This window comes from Dromiciops gliroides, chromosome 1 (assembly GCF_019393635.1).
Source record: "Dromiciops gliroides isolate mDroGli1 chromosome 1, mDroGli1.pri, whole genome shotgun sequence".
NCBI classification, from domain to species: domain Eukaryota; kingdom Metazoa; phylum Chordata; class Mammalia; order Microbiotheria; family Microbiotheriidae; genus Dromiciops; species Dromiciops gliroides.
Window position 1 is genome coordinate 601654348 of NC_057861.1, and position 19009 is coordinate 601673356.

The window sequence follows — 19009 nt, forward strand, 5'->3', positions numbered from 1 at the left end:
ATAATTTTTTGAAAATTATTTTTTCACCATTTAGGAGATTTGATTTTTTCACACGTAATATAAATTAATTTCCTATATATATTTCATTTAATTTTTTTAATTTTTCAGGGCAATGAGGGTTAAGTGACTTGCCCAGGGTCACACAGCTAGTAAGTGTCAAGTATCTGAGGTCAGATTTGAACTCAGGTCCAGGTCCTCCTGAGTCCAGAGCTGGTGCTTTATCCACTGCACCACCTAGCTGCCCCAATTTCATATATAGTATATGATGCTATAGTATAGTAAACTAAAAACAAAAAATAAAGGAGCTACTTAATATGGAAACCCCTTCATGACCTATGGCTCACCCTGTCCATATACACATGCATATACATCATATACACATACACATACATATATACATACCTACACACATAGGCATATATATGTTTTGTGGGCCTCCTCCCTTTCCCCGCCTCAAAGAATTGCACCCAGTACCCCATGGGGAACTCTGTCTACTTCCATTGGCCTAGGATGGGCTGTGGAGACCAACCCAGTTCTCTCAGAATTTTCTCCCCAAACCCCAGCCTGTTCTCCACATGCCTGGTGTTTCCTGAAGCCCAGCTGGCTCCTCTCCAGCTGAAGGAGGTCACAGTCCGGATCAAGTTGCCTACCTTGGGCATCTTGCGCAGATTGGGTGAGAGCTTGAGACAGGTGACCTGTCCACGATCATCCCCGACAATAATGATAGGGTGAATGGCATTGAACCTCACATGGGTGATCTTATTTTTCTTCTTGGCCACCACTGGCTGGTTGCAGATAGCCTCATATTTGTTGATGACCAGGTCAAACACATGGGCCTGGAAGGAGGAAACGTTGAGAGTTACGTTTTTGACCATGAAAAAACAACAAACCAGTTCAACCATCAGAGTCATGAGGTAATGGTGACTGGTATGTAAACAAAGGTGTGGCCTAGGCAAAAGGGGTGCTTTGGGCAACAGGGCCACGAACAACAAGGATTTGTATCATAGAGCATTGTCAGGGGCCTTAGAGTTCATCTAATCTGAGCCCCTCTTTTTTTTTTGGGGGGGGGGAACGAGGGTTAAGTGACTTGCCCAGCGTCACACAGCTAGTAAGTGTCAAGTGTCTGAGGCTGGATTTGAACTCAGGTCCTCCTGAATCCAGGGCCAGTGCTTTATCCACTGTACCACCTAGCTGCCCCTATACCCCTCTTTTTCTAAACAAGGAAACTGAGTCCTAGATCAAATGATTCATTTCTGATCACACAGGATCCCAACCAGGATTGGGACTTGGCTTTTCTGACCTCCATACCAATTCTCCTTTTAACCCAGAGAAATTCATTTGAGTAAAGCCCTGATGGAGGGGTGGGTATTCCCACCACAGGCTGCTACTGCTTTGTGGTAAACACTAAAAGGACCTAAGGCAGGTAGAGCAGGGGTTCTTGGGCTGAGGTCCACGGACCTCCAAGAGGCCTCTGGATGTATTTCAGGGCATCTGTAAACTTAGATGAGAAAAAGGCCTGCACCATCTTTATTTGCTACAGTGGAGAGAGAGCACTGGCTCTGGAGTGAGAGGACCTGGCCTTAGTTCTTGCCTCTGATGTTTACCACCTGTGAGACCTCAGGCAAGTCACAGCTCTTTGGGCCCCCGTTCCCTCATCTTTAAAATAAGAAGGGTGAAACAGATGATCTCCCATGTCCCTTCCAGATCTGGGTCCCTCTGTGAGAAGCCCTTCCTTCTTCACAAACATCCTTCTAACCCACACACCCTAGTGCCTAAAATCTCACCATGAGGCTTTAATTTCTTTGGGTTAAGGAATGGCTGCCTTCTGACAAGTCCCTCTGTTGGATGGTTGAGTTGGCTTAATGGATTCAGTCCAATGTGAGATACCTTCTTAAACATTTTGCTACTTCCGAGATCACTGGGTACCTGAGGGGGAGTGGGAAGCCCACTAGAGACAAACTTTGACTTAAGAACGTTGCTAGGGGCCCGCTCTCTCTCCCACTTCAGGCCTGGGAACCACTGAGTTGTCAACCACCAGTTAGTGACTTGATGCTCAGCCCCGCAAGAGGCAGGATGGCGTAGAAGGCCCTGGGTTGGACTCCTGGCTTTCTTCCTCACTCCCGGTAAATCACTCCTCTCTGGACTGCAGCCTCCTCTTCTGCAGAATGAGGGTTCGGGAAGGGATGGTCTCTAAGGGTCCTTCTAGCTCTAAATCCTGTGAGCTATGAGATGCAACCTTAAGGGGCTCCCCAAGGACCTGCCCTGCCAAGGGAGAGAGGTCTCAGGCATCAGAGCAGGATCTGAGCAGGAGGGAAACCAAGAGAAGGAAACTCAAGGCTGGAGCTGAGCGTGATCAAATGCATCCTCTGTGGTCATATAGAGCTCCTCAGCATGGGTTACCTAGTGCCACCTCTGTACCTTGACCTCCCTCCTTCCAACACACACACACAGTCACACCAAGCTCATTAGAGCCACCAAGTTCCAGCTCATAGTATTCTTGGAATATTTCCCTTTCTCTCCCTCTATCCCAAATGGGCTTGGCCAGATCTCCAAACACACTTTTTTTTAAAAAAAAAATTTTATTTTTGCGGGGCAATGGGGGCTAAGTGACTTGCCCAGGGTCACACAGCTAGTAAGTGTCTGAGGCTGGATTTGAACTCAGGTACTCCTGAATCCAGGGCTGGTGCTTTATCCACTGCGCCACCTAGCCGCCCCCTCCAAACACACTTTAACTTCCTCCAGCCCCAGACCTTAGGGACCCTCAGGACTATTTTGACGGGCCTCTCTGCCCTCCTCTCAGCTGGAACCCGGAAGACCCCAAGCCTGGATATGGACCTTCACCTATCAGGACTAATAGGGCGGGGGATGGGGACTGGCTACCCTGCAAATGCTCAGGTTTCTGCTTCTGCTTGGAGATCTTTCACCAGAAAGTCGGTCAATCTTTAAGCATTTATTAAGCACTTACAACATGCCCAGCCCTGTACTAAGTGCTGGGGATTCCAAGCAAGGCAAAAACTGTCCCTACTCTCAAGGAGCTTACATTCTAATGGGGCAGACAACATGCAAATAAGTAGGTACATATAAGGTATATATTTAACATAGATAGGAGGTGATCTCAGAGGCCTAATCAGGGCTAGAATAGACTCATGCTCTGCCAAATCCTTCCCTAACCTTCCACAGGTTGCTGAGCTGAATTGTTAAATCAAATTGCGGTTTTGTTTTTGTTTTTGTGGGGTTTTTTGCAGGGCAATGAGGCTTAAGTGACTTGCTCAGGGTCACACAGCTAGTAAGTGTCAAGTGTCTGAGGCTGGATTTGAACTTAGATCCTCCTGAATCCAGGGTTGGTGCTTTATCCACTGAGCCACCTAGCTGCCCCCATTCAATCAAATTGGCTGACACTTCAGGATCTGCCACTTGACCTCCAGTGGTTTGGGGAGTGGTGCCTGGGTCAAGCCTGGCAAATGTGAACTTGGGCGACAGGTCTCTTACCTTCCCATCAGTGGTGACTGCAGCAAAGACAGTTGAGGAGTATGGGGCCCAAGCTATATCCCCCACAGCAGAATTCAAGTCGTAGACGAACATGGGCTTCCTAGAACAACAGGAGGATGAGCAGAGAACGAATTAGAATGAGCTTTGGATGCCTTTTCTGGTAGGGCTTGGGTCCCACCCCCTGGGGATGATTCCTATGCTGTTCCCTCTCCCCTCCCCCCCCAATCTCATGGGATATTTGATTCCCAGGTCATTTCCTCCCTCCATCCCTCTCTCCTCACTTGATATGGTCCCAGAACTCCCTTTCCCTCACTTGATAGTGTGGTCCCAGATTTTCACTGTCCAGTCAGAGCTGCAGGACATGAAGACTTTGGAATGGTATGGGTTCCAGATCACTGCATCCACTGCCATATTGTGGGCCTCAAATGTGTCGAGGAATTGGCTGGAGTAGGTTTTGGAGCACTATGGTAGGATCAAAGGTCAATAGTCACTTCTGTCCTCAGGATAGAGGCAGCAGCTAGGTACTAGGCTTGGAATCAGGAAGACTTGAGTTCAAGTACTGCCCCAGACACATACTAGCTGTGTGACCATGGTCAAGCCATTCAACTTCTTGGTGCCTCAGTTTCCTCCTTTGTAAAATGAGGGTATTGGACTTGATAGTCCCTAGGTTTCCTTCCAGCTCTAAACTGATGATTCTGTAATTAAGAAGGAATTGGAATCTCATCTGATGTGTCTTGTTGTTTGTTAGGACAAAGACAGACTCAGAATATGACCCAGGGCATTCTCCTCCCAGGCTAATCTCCCTTCCACAGTCTCCCTCTATCTGTAAAAGCAAAGATACTTCCTGACCAACAAATAAACAAACAAACGAATGAATGAATGAATGAATGAATGAATGAATGAATGAATGAATGAATAGAAAAAGAAGAAAAGGGGGAAAAATAAATTTCTCTTGCTGTAGAATACAGAGCAGACAGAGAACAAAAACTTTTCTGGAAATCAGGCCAAAAAAGCAGTTGAAGTCACTTGTTGGCCATCTCAGAGTGGAGACTCCTCAAGATCAGGGACAGGGTAGGGCCCCTCCCAGCTAACAGCCAGAGGTGGAAATAGACCACATAGAAAAGGAAGAACCTATCCCTCTGGAGGGAGATCTCCAGTAGTGGGCCCCAGGCATGATCTGTTCCTGACCCTGTGACATTCAACACTTTAAGCCATCATTTAGATGAAAGCAGAGATGGTGGGTGCAGTATTTTTGACAATGGCACAAAACGGAGCAGATCTAACACACTGGTTGGAGTCAGGATCCAGGAAGATGCTGGGAAGCTGGAATGATAGGCTGAATCTAGTAAAGTGAATTTCAATAGGGATCAACGTGAAGTTCTTTGTTCAGTTAAAAAAAATCAACAAATCATCTGTAAAAGCACAAGATAGGGGCGGCTAGGTGGCACAGTGGATAAAGCACCGGCCCTGGATTCAGGAGTACCTGAGTTCAAATCCGGCCTCAGACACTTGACACTTACTAGTTGTGTGACCCTGGGCAAGTCACTTAACCCCCATTGCCCTGCAAAAAACCCCAACAAAACAAAACAAAAAACCAACCCCAAAAAAGCACAAGATAAAGGAGGCATGGCCAAGCTGTAGCTAATGTCAAAAAGGTCTTCAGACAAAGGAATAACTAGTGGACTATGTCTAGCACACAATAGGTGCTTAATAATGCTAGTTGATTGTGGATAAAGCACCAGCCCTGGATTCAGGAGGACCTGAGTTCAAAGCCAGCCTTGGACACTTGACACTTACTAGCTGTGTGACCCTGGGCAAGTCACTTACCCTTTATTGCCTCCAAAAGAAAACAACCCCCCAAAATAACGACAACAACAACAACAACAAAAGAAATTGAGGCTGTCTAGTTTACAGAAGAGAAAGTTATTTGGGGAGGGGGCATGATAATTATCTTCTTGTATTTGATAGATTTATAGGAAAGAAAGGTTGGACTTTTTTGTCTTGCCCTCAGAGGATAGAACTAGTAGAAGATGGTAGAAGTTGGAAAGGCAAATTTCCACTCTATATAAGGGCAAACTTCCTAATAATTTGAACTCTCCAAAGGTTCATCACTGGAGTTTTTCTAACAAGGGCTGAATTACTACTTGTCGTCGATGTTGAAGACAGGTTTCTCTTTCAGGCAAAGGTTGGACTAGATGGCAGCTGGGGTCCCTTTCAGCTCTTGAGATTTTTGTGATCTTGTCACTCGGTGGTGGTGGGGAGACGGGGCCTGGTGTCTCATTTAAAATAACAGGGAAGAAGAAGAAGTCTGGCCTTACCTGAGAAGCAGAAGAGCTAAAGGAGAAGGTTAAGACAGATCAGAATGAAAGACAATCTTCAAACCCAGGTGAGTGTAAGGCCTACACTCCAGCCAGGGAGAAAACAAACAGAGAAAGTCATTGGATTTCCTGAGCCCAGGAACCAGACTAGAGGGATACTCTAGCAATGGCCAAGGGAGGCATCCATAAAGTTAGGATGGGGGTATGAAGTGAGAATACTGACTCTGGAGCCCAGAAACAAAATGACTTTTCCTTCCAGGGACCAGGATCAAAGCTAAGAGACTTCAGAGGGAGAGAAGTAGGGTCTATAGCCAAAGAGCAAACTCTGGGGCCTCAGGAAAACAAGTCTTTGTTTTAGACCCAGATGAGGACCAACAACAACAACAACTAACATTTATATAGCATTTACTATGTGCTAGGAGCTGTGCTAATAATAAGCATTTTACAATTATTATCTCATTTGATCCTCACAAGAACCCCGGGAGGTAGGTGCTATTATCACCCCCATTTCACAGATGAGGAAACAGGCAAACAGAGGTTGTGATTTGCTCAGGGTCACACAGCTAGTAAGCATCTGAGGCCAGATTTGAAATCAGGTCATCCTGATTCTGGGCCCACTGCCACCTACCTAGATTGGCTACCTATCCATGACCACAAACCATCCTTGTGCCCCTAAGATGCACATGCATGGTTTGGGAGGTGGGCTAGAGAAGGGAAGGGAGACACAGGACCTATCAATGCTCATGTTCAATGTTCATGCTCAGTTAGAAGCACAACCCAACTTTTATGGAACCAGGGGAAGACATGCTTGGGTGCTTTAGAGACAGATGATTCCATTTTCCCTTTGTCCCGTATCTCCCTGGCAAAGGCTTTGTGGGTGGTCTCAGTGGCAGAGGGTCACAGTCGGGCCAGAAGAGGAGAAATGAGAGAATCAGGGAAACCAGCCAGGTGCGGGGCAGCCACATGGTCCACGTGTGAAGAGTTAGCCCAGGGCTCTCATCCTGGGTCTCAGAGACATTCACCTCTCCTCCCCACTCCTTCCCTGCCAATCCAGTTCTTTGAAAAGAGGAAAGGGGAAATGGTCGTTGGAAAGGGAAGGAAGAGGGGTGGTGGCTGACGACTCTAGAGAATCCAAAACCTGTCAAGGCTGGAGGGGAGGACTTCGGCTGAGGACAGTGCTAGAGGGAGGCGATGGGGTCACCTGAGGAGTTCACTTCCTCCTCTGGTCCATAAGGACAGGGAAAAGAATGGGGTGCATCATCCATTGTGCAAGGGGGTAAGAAAGCAAGGCGAGACAAGCCTTCCCCCTAAAGGATCTGACTTGGGTTTGAAACCAGCTCCGTCCCTTAATACCTGAATATCCTTGGGTAATTCACTTAACCTCTTTGGTCTCAGTTTTCTCATCTGTAAAATGAGGGGACTGAATTAAGAGTTACTATTATTGTTCTACCTATGATGCTGTTTTCTGCTCATTCATACCAGAGTGTTAGTGACTGATAATATTCTGGGTCCAAGGGGTTTTGCCTTATCATAAATGCTCTTTGAGTTCTCAGCAATGAAATTTGTGCCTTCACCCATAGAATTAAATCTCCAATGCTGAGATTTCAAGCACAGTAGCAGGTTGGAGTGGGTCGGTGGATGGGCTGACTTTCTGAGCCCCCCAGTACATCAGCCTTCCTAGGCACTCACTCCAGCGGTGCTTAAGGTTATTTGGTCCTCTGGGGCCCAGTCCTGGCAGCCTTGGCAGCCTTGGCCAGAGCTGTCTTGTTCTGTTTCTCTTTCAGGGCCCTCCCTCTCTCTGCCACCACACTGAACCCCCCTAGCATACCAAGTAGATCCCTGATCCCTGGCAAAGGGGTGGCCTGCGCTAGCTATTTCATAAGAATGCAAGGAGCCCTGTGGGTAATTAAGATAATGATTTACTTGGCTTCAGAAATGCTAATAGCAGAGCACTCTTCTGTTTTCCAAAATTGTTCTGGGCTAAAAATTAGCGAGTTACCATGTTGCTGGGGGGGCGGGGGGAAGGAGGAGGATGGTTGTTAATCTTTGGTCCAAATAAAATGTTTTCAGAAACATACTGAATTGGAAGAAAGCTGGAGAGGCCCTACGAGGCCCAGCTCCAATCCCACTTCTCCTATTAAGTTGGGGATTGTTTTTTTTTAACTCAGTGAGCTCCCCCCAACAGCAAGCTCCCCTCTCTCTGAACTCTTCCTGCTCTTAGAATCAGTGCCACAATTGGCCCTCGATGGCTCACTCTAAGGGCTGTGAAGCTCGTCTCCTCAGCCTAAGAACTCCTTAGGGGATGGACTGTGTCTGATTCTTCTCTATTTCCCCTCTGTCCCTCCACTCTTCCCTCCCAGCACAGGGCTGGGCATGCGGTAGTTGTTAATTATTGTTGGCTCCTCGTTAGATTGAGATCAGCTCCCAGAAGTTCTTTAGCTAGGCTCTGGATTCCTAATGGAAAACTGCCGAGACCTTCCATTTAAGCAGGTCCCTTCAGAAAGCCTTCCTCGGCCAATGGGCTCCAAGGCAGGGAATTTTCCCCAGGTCCTCCCCGCAAGGCGCAGCATGGCCCCTCCCACCCACTCCTTAGGAAACCTGTGACGAACTGGATTTCATTAATGAAGGCATCTGTTTTATGTCAGCCCTTGGATCTCCCCATCTTTTGTATCTGTCTTGTCTGTCTCTCTGGGGCCTTCGGCTTCCTGAGGGTGGGCCTGGGGTTGTTTAACTTTGGCTAGAGGCTTAGGGAGGAGGGATCATAGAATTTAGAGCTGGAAGAGACCATAGAGATCAGTCCAACCCCCTCATTTTACAGATGGGGAAAATGGAGACCTAAGGACCTGCAGTGACTTATCCAAGGCCACATAGCTAGTAAAGATCACAGCTGGAACTCGAACTCAGGACCTCTGATTCCAAATGCAGTGCTCTTCTGGGACAGGAAGAGAGAGAAGGAAGGAGGGATTTGGGGGAAGCATGGAATGATAGGGACAGATAGGACTGGTTTGACGAAGGGGGCCAGCTCCCTCCCTTCTTTACCCCTTTTATCTAGAGAGCCTGAGATGAGGAGGCTTTGAGACCTCTCTCCTCCCTGGTGGTTAGGGGTTGTGATGGGCACAGTTGTCTTACTTTGTAGATTTTGCCTTCCTCGGTGCCCACGAGAAACAAGTAGTCGATCTGTTTGTGGAAGTCAAAGGACGTCCCACAGCCTAGAAGGGAAATGAGAGTGTCATTACCCTGGGCTCCCATCAGGCTCCCCATGTGAGTCTGTTGCGAGCTAATAAAGAACAGAGTTCTGTCCTCACCCCCAGTGCCTTGGGCCTTCCATGGATCTCTGTTCAGAGATGCTACCCGACTGTGTTCAAGCTAAGTAGGAAGAGTAGATGGGTAAAAGGCAAGCAAGGAAAAGGATGGGGGACAAGGGACAAAGCACCTGTGCTCTGCAAACAGTGAGGGGTTCGCACAGGCACAGGCTCTGTGATGCTGCTGCAGAGATGGCCTCTATAAGCAATGACCATCGATGCCTTCTACAGCATTAGGTTCTGCTGGGACCACCATGTTCTACAAAAAGGATGGGGCTCTATGAACAACAGCTATGATCACAAAACTAAGAATGGTTATTTCATGGGGGATGGGGAACACTGAGTTCCATTTGTCCATGGAACCACACACATTACATGCCTACAATGGCATCTTCTCAGGTCAAGGAGAGCAGTGTGGCAAGTACCCACTAACCAGCCTCCCACTCCAGGGCTCCTACTCAAGTCAGGTACAGCTTGCTCTCGTCTTTCTGGGTAAATTCAAACTCCTTAGCCTGACTTTCAAGGTCACCTTCAGTCTGGCCACAGCCTGTGTATCCATACAATCTGAACTCCCATTCTTTGCCTTCCTGAATCCTCTCCCCAGCTCAGACAAAATCTCCCAGACTATGCATGTGCCTCTTCTTGCCTCAGTGACAGAATATGTAGAATCTCAGGATTGTCTGGGACCTTAGAGATCATGAAGCACAAATGTGAGGCTCAGAGAAGTTCACTCAAGGTCACAAAACTGGCTAGTGGCAGAGGAACTGGTTAATGGCAGAACCAAGAGGAACTAGAACCCAAATATCTTCACTCCCAGTTTGGTGGGATCTTTCCATGATAATCAACCTTGTTTTTGCTTCTATTATCCCCCCCTCCATTCTCTCCTCTTCTTTGCTTACTTGGCATTGACTTGTATGTGCACATACTCATTTCTCAGATAGAATGTAAGCTCTTTGAGGGGAGTGACTTTTATTTTTGTCTTTGATTCCTTAGAGCCTGGAACATAATAGGTGTTTAATAAATGCATGCTGACTAATTTTTCCCCCCAGATGTTTCCCATTTTTTTAAAGACCCAGCTTAAGTCTCACCTCCTCCATGAAGTCTTCTCTGAACACCTAGAACACATTGTAAAGTAACAGCCCAATTTAAAGGAATCACCATCCTTGACTAGGCCCATTTCTATCTCTTCTGAGGATTCCCACCCTTTGCCTGTCTCAGGTCCACCAGATCTCTCTGGGCTCTGGATTTAATATGCTATTCTTGGGCCATTTCTTCACATGGGATGAATGCTCCCTAGAGATAGACATACACCATCGTGGGAAATGCATCCACTAGGAATTCAAGTTCTCCAATCTCAACTGGGACCTTGCTGCTGCTGGGGAATCTTTTCATTTTTACATGATTGACTCTCCATCCCACTCCCCTAAATGGTTGTTCTCTCTCTCCCTTCTTCAAGCTCCCAATATCTCTTCTGCCTGCTTCCTGTCTCCAACCAATTTCTTCCTGTCATTCTTTACTGTGAAAATCATGACCATTTGTTATAAGCACTTTCATTTCATGTATTCTATACCTCGAAACCCCTTACCTTCTTACTCATCCTCTACTCTTTCACTCCTATCTCTGAAGAGGAGGTGATCCTTCTCCTTGTTCATACCCAAATACAGGTGCCCTTCTTCTCTGCTAGAAGCTTGTCACATTTCACTCACACATTTTCTTTTTTTAAATATATATGCATATATCTGACAAATATTTGTGCATTAGGTGATACAGTGGATAGAGTATTATATTGGAAGTCAGGAAGAACTGAGTTCAAATCTAGCCGCAACTACTTACTCGATGGATAACATTGGCAAATCACTTCACCTCTGTCTACTTCAGTTTCCTCATCTTTAAAAACAAGGATAATAGTAGCACCTACCTCTCAGGGTTGTGGTGAGGATAAAATGAGATGCTATTTGTAAAGTTCTTTGCAAGCCTTAAAGTACTACCTACACACTGTCATGACTATTGTTGTTATTACCATGGTAGGTATTGTGGGGACACTGAGATAAATAAGACACAATTCTTCCCCTTCAGGAGCTTATAATCCAGTTATGAGGATGACAATCCTATAGGATGGAAGCAATTAAGAAACAATGCAAGATAGTGTATATGTGAGCCATGTAGAGGAGAGCCCTAGCCCCTCTATTTGGGGAGCAGCCCCATTTGTAATTGGATTGCTCAGTGGAATAGGAGTACCTCCTCTGGGGCTCTTCCTACCTGGCTTTCTGAATGTCTCCTGGGCTTGTTTATGACAAGGTCTAGGGGGTAAATATAAGTCATGGTATTTGTCTGATATTCTCTACTGCTTGTGAGAAACATATTTGCCTGGGGCTCTGTGTGATTGGGGAATGTCTTTTCTGCTTGTGAGACATTTAAACAGGATCATTGTCTACTCTTCCCCACCGTGTTTCAGCTTGCCCTGCAGCATAAAAGTCTCTTATTCCAGTTAAGGGTCAGTGTTTCTTCCCAAATCTCAGATGAGAATTTAGTGGCTTCCTGATTTTTTGTTATTGTTGTTTGCAGCCAGGCACGGGATGGACGTGACACCATGGGGAGGGGTGTTCTGAAGGTAAGCAACATAAACAAGCACATAGAAGGGTCCAGCCTCTGTTTCTCCTTCTATTTCTCTTCTACCTTAGTATGTACAGTGGCCACGCCCTGGTAAAACCATTTCGTCAGAGGTTGAAGGTAACCAATAGGCCTCATTCCCATCAGTGAGTGAGGAGAGGTCTACCTCAAGTATATAAAGATGTCCCCCTGGCAGAATAGGTGAATGAGAACAATTTGTTCCAATGGCCATCAAGGTGGCTGAAGAGCTTGGTCTGACATCAAAGATGCCAAGGTCATCCAATGCATTCCGGGACATTGTCTGGTCATCTTGACTTTTGTCCTGCCACTGGACTTCAATGATTTTGGAAGAGAGAGGCTGATGCAACTGTCTCACTTAAATCTTCAACGATAAGTCAAGACATCACAAGGTGATGTCATTGGTCCTCTTCAAAACCAAAGGATGAGCAGCAACAACAACTGAGCAGGAAGCAAGATGTCGAATTCATTTTCTTTCTCTCTTTTTTTTTTTTTGAGGGACCTGGGCTTAAGTGACTTGCCCAGGGTCATGCAGCTAGTAAGTGTCAAGTGTCTGAGGCCGGATTTGAACCTCAGGTCTTCCTGAATCCAGGGCCAGTTCTCTATCCACTGCGCCACCTAGCTGTCCCTGTCTCATTCATTTTCTTTCTTTCTTTCTTTCTTTCTTTCTTTCTTTCTTTCTTTCTTTCTTTCTTTCTTTCTTTCTTTCTTTCTTTCTTTCTTTCTTTTTTTTTTAAAGTGAGCAATTGGAGTTAAGTGACTTGCCCAGGGTCACACAGCTAGTAAGTGTTAAGTGTCTGAGGCCGGATTTGAACTCAGGTACTCCTGACTCCAGGGCTGGTGCTCTATCCACTGCGCCACCTAGCTGCCCCTGTCTCATTCATTTTCAATCTCTTCCTATCAGCCTGCCATCCCCTCAGATCATCATCCAACATCTCTCCTCCATTTCACTGACAAACTACTAGAAAGAACATTCACACCTACTTCACCATCTGCTCCCTTTCCTAGTCCTTATAATTGGGCTTCCAACCATACTACTTGATTAAAAAGACGTTTAAATTTAAATGGTATTTAAACTGCTAAATTGGATGGCCTTTTCTCAGTCCTCACCTTTCTTGACCTCTCTTTAACTTTTGACACCATTCATTGCCCCCTCCTCCTAGACACTCTCTCTTCCCTAGGCTTCTGGAGTTACTGCTCTCTCCCAGTTTACCATCCATCTGACTGTCCTTCTTTGGTTTCTTTTGTATGTTATACATCTTCTGCCCACTAGCTATGGGCTTCTGTCCTTTTCTCTCTCTGTAGTGATCTCATCTGCTCCCAGGGGTTCAAGTATTAACTCTATGAGGATGACTCCAAGATCTAGATATCAAATCCTAATAGCCTCACACCACACCATCAGCTGCTTGCTGGACATTTCCTCTTGGATGTTCTATTGACATCTCAAATTCAATACAGTTATCCCTTCCATATCATGACTTTCTCTACCATGGTTTTGAGATATCATGGGTCAGCATAAGAAATTACATGGGAATTTTTTGGGAGTTTTGTGGAAGGTACAGAGGATATGCAAAGGCTAGCAGATGGCACAGAAAAAGTTTAGAAACTCAGAAATGCATAAAATATATGTATAATGTTGTATGATATCACCATATTTTATCTTTTAATACTGCAAACCCCCCATAAAAGAAAAAGAAAAAATTCAGACTTTTCCATTACAAAGGTAGGGCCAATGGGGGCAGTTAGGTGGTGAAGTAGATAAAGCACCAGCCCTGGATTCAGGAGGACCTGAGTTCAAATTCAACCTCAGCCACCTGACACTAGCTGTGTAACCTTGGGCAAGTCACTTACCCTCATTGTCCCACCAAGCAAAACAAAACAAAACAAAGGTAGGACCAAAAAGTTTGATGCAGATTTTCCAGATCGAGGGGGTGCTGTGCCCCAAAGCTCCATGATGTGGAATGGATAACTGTATATTAAAATGGATTTCATTGTCTTCACTCCTAAAACTTCTACTCCAAACTTACCTAGTCCCACTGAGGGCACCACCATTCTTCCAGTCTTTAGGGATCATAACCTTGGAGTCACACTTGACTCCTCCCTCTCCTTCACTCCATATCCAATCCAATCCAATTTGGCAAATCTTGTGGTTTCCTCCTGTACAGCATCATACACATCTGTTGCCTTCTCCCCCTTCTCTCAGCTGTCATCTTCATTGCCTCTTCCCTAGGCTACCATAATAGACTCTTCTAATTGCTCTCCCTGATTCCACTCCCCACTCTCTCCAATCCACCCTCCACACAACTACCAGAATAATCTTCCTGAGGCACAGGCTTGACCATGTCACTCCACTGCTTAAAGACCTTCCATGGCTCCTCATTGGCTCTGAGAGAAAGCACAAACTCTTCAGCCTGGCACTTAAGGATTACCACCATCTGGCTCCCAATTACCTTTCCAAATCTTGTTTTATGCTTCTCTCCTTCATGGACTGTATGTTCCAGTCAAACCCAATGACTGGCTGTTCACGAACTCCATCTTTTATAGCCAGGCAGTCACACAAATCATCTCCGGGGGCTGGAAGGCACCATTTCCTCTTCTCAGTATCTTTGGATTTGTCTTCCTTCCAGACTAAGTTCAGGTACTATCTGATCTATGAAGCCTTCCCTGACTGCCAATTATTAGTTCTTCCTCCCACCCCAATTTACCTCGTACTATACTTAGTTAGGTACAAGTCATAGCGTCCCAATAGAATAAAAACTCCTCGAGAGCAAGGACCATCTTTGTACCTTCAGCATCTGATACAGTGGTGTTCAATAGGGGATAGGGACTGGACACATAACTATATTAGTATTGTTGTTGTTGTCATTTCCAGGCATGTCTGACTCTCCATAATCCCATTTGGCAAAGTTACTGAAGTGGTTTGCCATTTTCTTCTCCAGCTCATTTTATAGATGAGGAAATGGAGACAAATAGGGTTAAGTGACTTGCCCTGGGTCACACAGCTAATAAAGTGTCCGAGGTAGGATTTGAACTCAGGAAGATGAATCTTCCTGACTCTAGGACCATTGCTTTAACCACTGTACCACCTAGCTGCCCTCTACATTAGTATAGGGAACTCCCAAAGTGGCAACTTCTATCACTGCAGGTCGACAACTTCTCTTTAACTTAAAGTTTTATAGAGTTGCTTAGAGTACTAAGAAATTAAGTGACTTGCTCAGGGTCACACAGTAGGCATGGGATAGAGGCAGGACTTAAGCCAGGTCTTCCTGGCTTTGAGACCAGATCTATATACACTATATCATATTGTCTCTCATGATGCGTACATAGTAGACACTTAATAAATGTGGAATTAAATTGGATGTGGTAGTACTGGAGAGATCAGCTCCAAAGCACAGAGATTCCTGGGACCCAGAGAATATGGGAAGCCCAACGAGGGACAGATGGGGAGGGGAGGGAAAGATAGCTAGGAAGGGATCTCAAAGGTCATTTAGTCCATTCCATCCCTGAAGAGGAATCCATCATACTACATCCCTGTGGGCAGCTAGATGGCGCAGTGGTTAAAGTGCTGGCCCTGGATTCAGGAGTACCTGAGTTCAAATCTGGCCTCAGACACTTGACACTTACTAGCTGTGTGACCCTGGGCAAGTCACTTAACCCTCATTGCCCTGCAAAAAAACCCCCCCAAAAACCAAAAACATACTACATCCCTGTAAAATGGACCTGCAGCTTTTTCTTGACGATATCCACAGATACAGACTCTCAAGGTATCTCATTGCATGCTGGGACAGCTCCAGTGGTTAGGAAACTTTTCCATATACTTGCAATTCAAAGCCTACCCCTCTTCAATTTCCACCAACAGCTTCTAATTCTGTTCTCTGGAGCCAAGCAAAATAAATTTAATTCTTCTTTGACATGAGAGTCCCTCAAATATTTATATATACTATCATGTTTCCCCTATTCTTCTCACTTGAAAGTGCTTTATTTTTGCCCTTTATCTTATTCGACAACACAACATGCTATGAAGTATCCTGGTTTGGGGTATTATCTCCATTTTACAGATAAAAAAAGCCTGAAACTCAGAGTGGTTAAGTGACTTTCCCACAGTCACAAAGTTTGTGAGTATCAGGATCAGAATTTGAACTCAGATCTCCCTGGCTCCAAGTCCATCACTATGACACACTGCCTTTCCCAATTCTTCTATGGTATTGCATTGAGTCTCCTCACTGTCCTTGTTATGCTCCCAATTGAACCACTACTATATATGGAAAGGATTTACTTTCCGAAATCTGATTTTGACCAGTCTCAATTTTCAGGATATTTCTATATCAGTCTTTATCATATTTCCTGATAGTTACTATAATGGTGAAAGGGAGAGAGAGAATAGAGTTTTCTCTACCCTATCAATAATGTGTCACTTTTCCAACACAGCCAATGTAATAACATTTAAATTGCATTTTTGATAGCTGAATCATTTCTTTTAGAAAACTTCACAAACTTCTCTGCCTTGGCAATTTTCTCATGCACATAGTTACCCCATATTATACTCTATCCTATACTGTTCTGTGTTATACTTCTGAGTCTTCTCTTTCCAACTTGTGAGCTCCTAGTGGGTAGGTACTGGGTTCCTTCCTTCCTTCCTTCCTTCCTTCCTTCCTTCCTTCCTTCCTTCCTTCCTTCCTTCCTTCCTTCCTTTTCTCCCTCCCCACAGTGCCAGGCACTGAGGGAGTAAGCTCAGACATTACATGTGTCCTGTTCCCCCAGGGTGAATTCTAGTTTGAAGCCCTGTTCAAGGCAGACAGTATTCCTAGGGGTGTGTGCTATGATGCTCAGCATCCTGACCTGGTCTGGAAGGAGCTGTAGGTACAGGTAATGTCTCAAGGCTAGAAACTAAAGGTTTTAGGCAAGAAGGCTCAATATCAGAGCAACTAACAAGCAAGTAAGAGTCAAAGCTAGGAAGGAAGGAATGGCCAAGATCTGGTAGCACACGTCACACTGGGGTGGTGTCAGGCTCTGGGGCTCAAAAACAAGCAAATGCATTATAAAGTTTGGCAAGAGCTCTGGAAACCAGGGATCCAAATAGGTTTGTATCCAGGTTTTGTATCCAATCCCAATTTGCTCAATGTGATGATTACGCTGTCCTCCTTTTGAACTCTGTTGATTTGGGCTAAACCTGTCATTCTTCTGAATGAGCTTCAGCTTTGGACAGCTCCTGGCCAAGGCCAGGGAAGCAGTAGAGAGTTTACTTAGGGGTGGACGATGTGTGGACCTGACAATCTTGCATTCAGCAAAATCTCTGTTGTTTAGTCCCAAAGATAAGATTAAAAAACCTGGCTCTCAGGAGCTCACTACAGGTCATTGGTCCTCTTCAAAAATGAAGGATGAACAACAGGAAGAAGAGACCCTAGATAGAATTAGTATGGCAAGCTCTAGACCCTGGACTGGAAAGCAGCTTGGGTATAGGGACAGCTAGTGTTTGGAGTTCCTCAGAGTATAAAGCGGAGAAGGTGGTAGTAGTACATCTTTTTGTTTGTTTGTTTGTTTTGCTTTGTTTTTTGGAAGGCAATGAGGGTTAAGTGACTTGCCCAGGGTCACGCAGCTAGTAAGTGTCAAGTGTCTGAGGTTGGATTTGAAATCAGGTCCTCCTGAATCCAGGGCTGGTGCTTTATCCACTGCGCCACCTAGCTGCCCCCTGGTAGTAGTACATCTTAACCACCAGAGTGGATTTTAATTTGAACAGTTCAACTTTACCTCACAGTCAGTAATCGAGTGAAGCCCTTCCAGACCATGGGACTGCACCAAGGGACGTTATTTCAAAATCCAAACATAAGACTAGACAATCCTGATTCAAGCATGGATACAAACTCAACCCTTGACTTTTATGGGGATTTTATGGCTTTGGTCTCCAAAGAGACACACCCCCAAGTGTCTGGGACCATATAACTTGTATCCTTCCAAGAGCCAAACCATGGTTATTGCCATTGCAGATTGGTCTAGGCTCCTGGCAAGGACCTGGAGCTAGAAACTAGAGGACTGGGATTCCAGCATTGTTCCTGGAGCTGTGTGACTTTAGATTGGCCCCTTTATCTCTTTTTGAAGAGAGGAACTCAGGAATCCTCAAAAACCCCTGCTGAAAGTGATAAGGCAGGACATCAAGCCATTTGCTTTCAGGAATACTCAATTCTGTGTGCTTTGGAGAAGATTAGAGTTTGAGGAAAAAGTCATACCCTGAACATTCATAGTGGGGAGAAACCAGACCCATAGATTTCTGTCCTGCTCAGTTTAGGGAATGTCCCATTCTATCCTCAATTTATATTACCAAGACTTCTTTGAGATCTTTCTCAGCCTTCACAGTTCATCAGACTCATCTCACAGGAGCTGGGCCCCAGAAACCCAACCTTTATCTTCCAGAGTTCCTGCGAAAGCCCCTTGACTCATAAGAGAAGATTCTACCTGTGGGGACACCATGCAGGACAGCTTGGGATGAGCTCCATTTCTCCCCTGCCCTCCCCACCGTACCCCAAAGTCTTTGGCCTTGTCCCAGTTGAAGCTACTAATACCACCTAAGGGAAGCAATTCAGAAAGGCCTGGGACCAGTACCTACTACTGCTATAGAAACCATGGATCCCACCTGGGTCTGAAACCTCATAGAAATTTGGGACTGCTTTGCTCTATTAACTTTCGTCTAGTGTGTACTCCTCCCTATGGCTAAGGCCATCCTGTTTAACCTGTTCTTCTCATCTATGTCCTTTTCTGGGTATAAACTACTTTCCCCTAATACTTATTCCATTCTGTCTTAGTTCTATACCTTCCCAATGCCTATTTCCCTCTTTGCATCTCTCCCACTGTGCCCTCTAGAATACCCATTCCAATGTCAACAAATTCCATTTCTTCCTCCATCTCATTATTTCATACTTTGTTCTATTAATACAGACTGAAATCTGGTTTTCCCCTGAGCTCATCATGGCTCTCTAAACCCTCCAAAATCCTGGATGGTCCTCTTTCATGGCCTCTTGCTTTACATGGTTGTTTCCTTTTTGACAAAACACCCCAAACTCCTGTTCTTCCCCATCTTGTCTACACTTAGTCTTATTTTTCCTAAACTTGCTATCTCCCCTCATGCTGATCCTCAGTCCTCAGTCCTTCCTCGTTCTCCATCACTCCCTTCTGTGTTGTGGCTTTACTTCCTGTACTTCACAGTCAATCCCCATGGCCAGCCATTTCCATGATACACTTAATTCTACTTTTGAATCCCTTGCCCCCTTGACCATTTGC

General features: G+C 45.4%; 1 protein-coding gene across 1 annotated transcript in view; it reads right to left on the reverse strand.

Annotated features, from left to right (window-relative positions):
• Positions 1-19009, reverse strand: part of DNAI1 (dynein axonemal intermediate chain 1) — a 285479-nt gene that overhangs the window by 21459 nt on the left and 245011 nt on the right. Inside the window, exons 16-19 of the mRNA XM_043987564.1 lie at positions 8937-9016; positions 3803-3951; positions 3490-3589; positions 651-836 (exon numbers count right to left, since the gene is read on the reverse strand). Of these exons, the coding sequence (XP_043843499.1) occupies positions 651-836; positions 3490-3589; positions 3803-3951; positions 8937-9016 (515 nt within the window). The remainder of the gene's footprint in view (positions 1-650; positions 837-3489; positions 3590-3802; positions 3952-8936; positions 9017-19009) is intronic.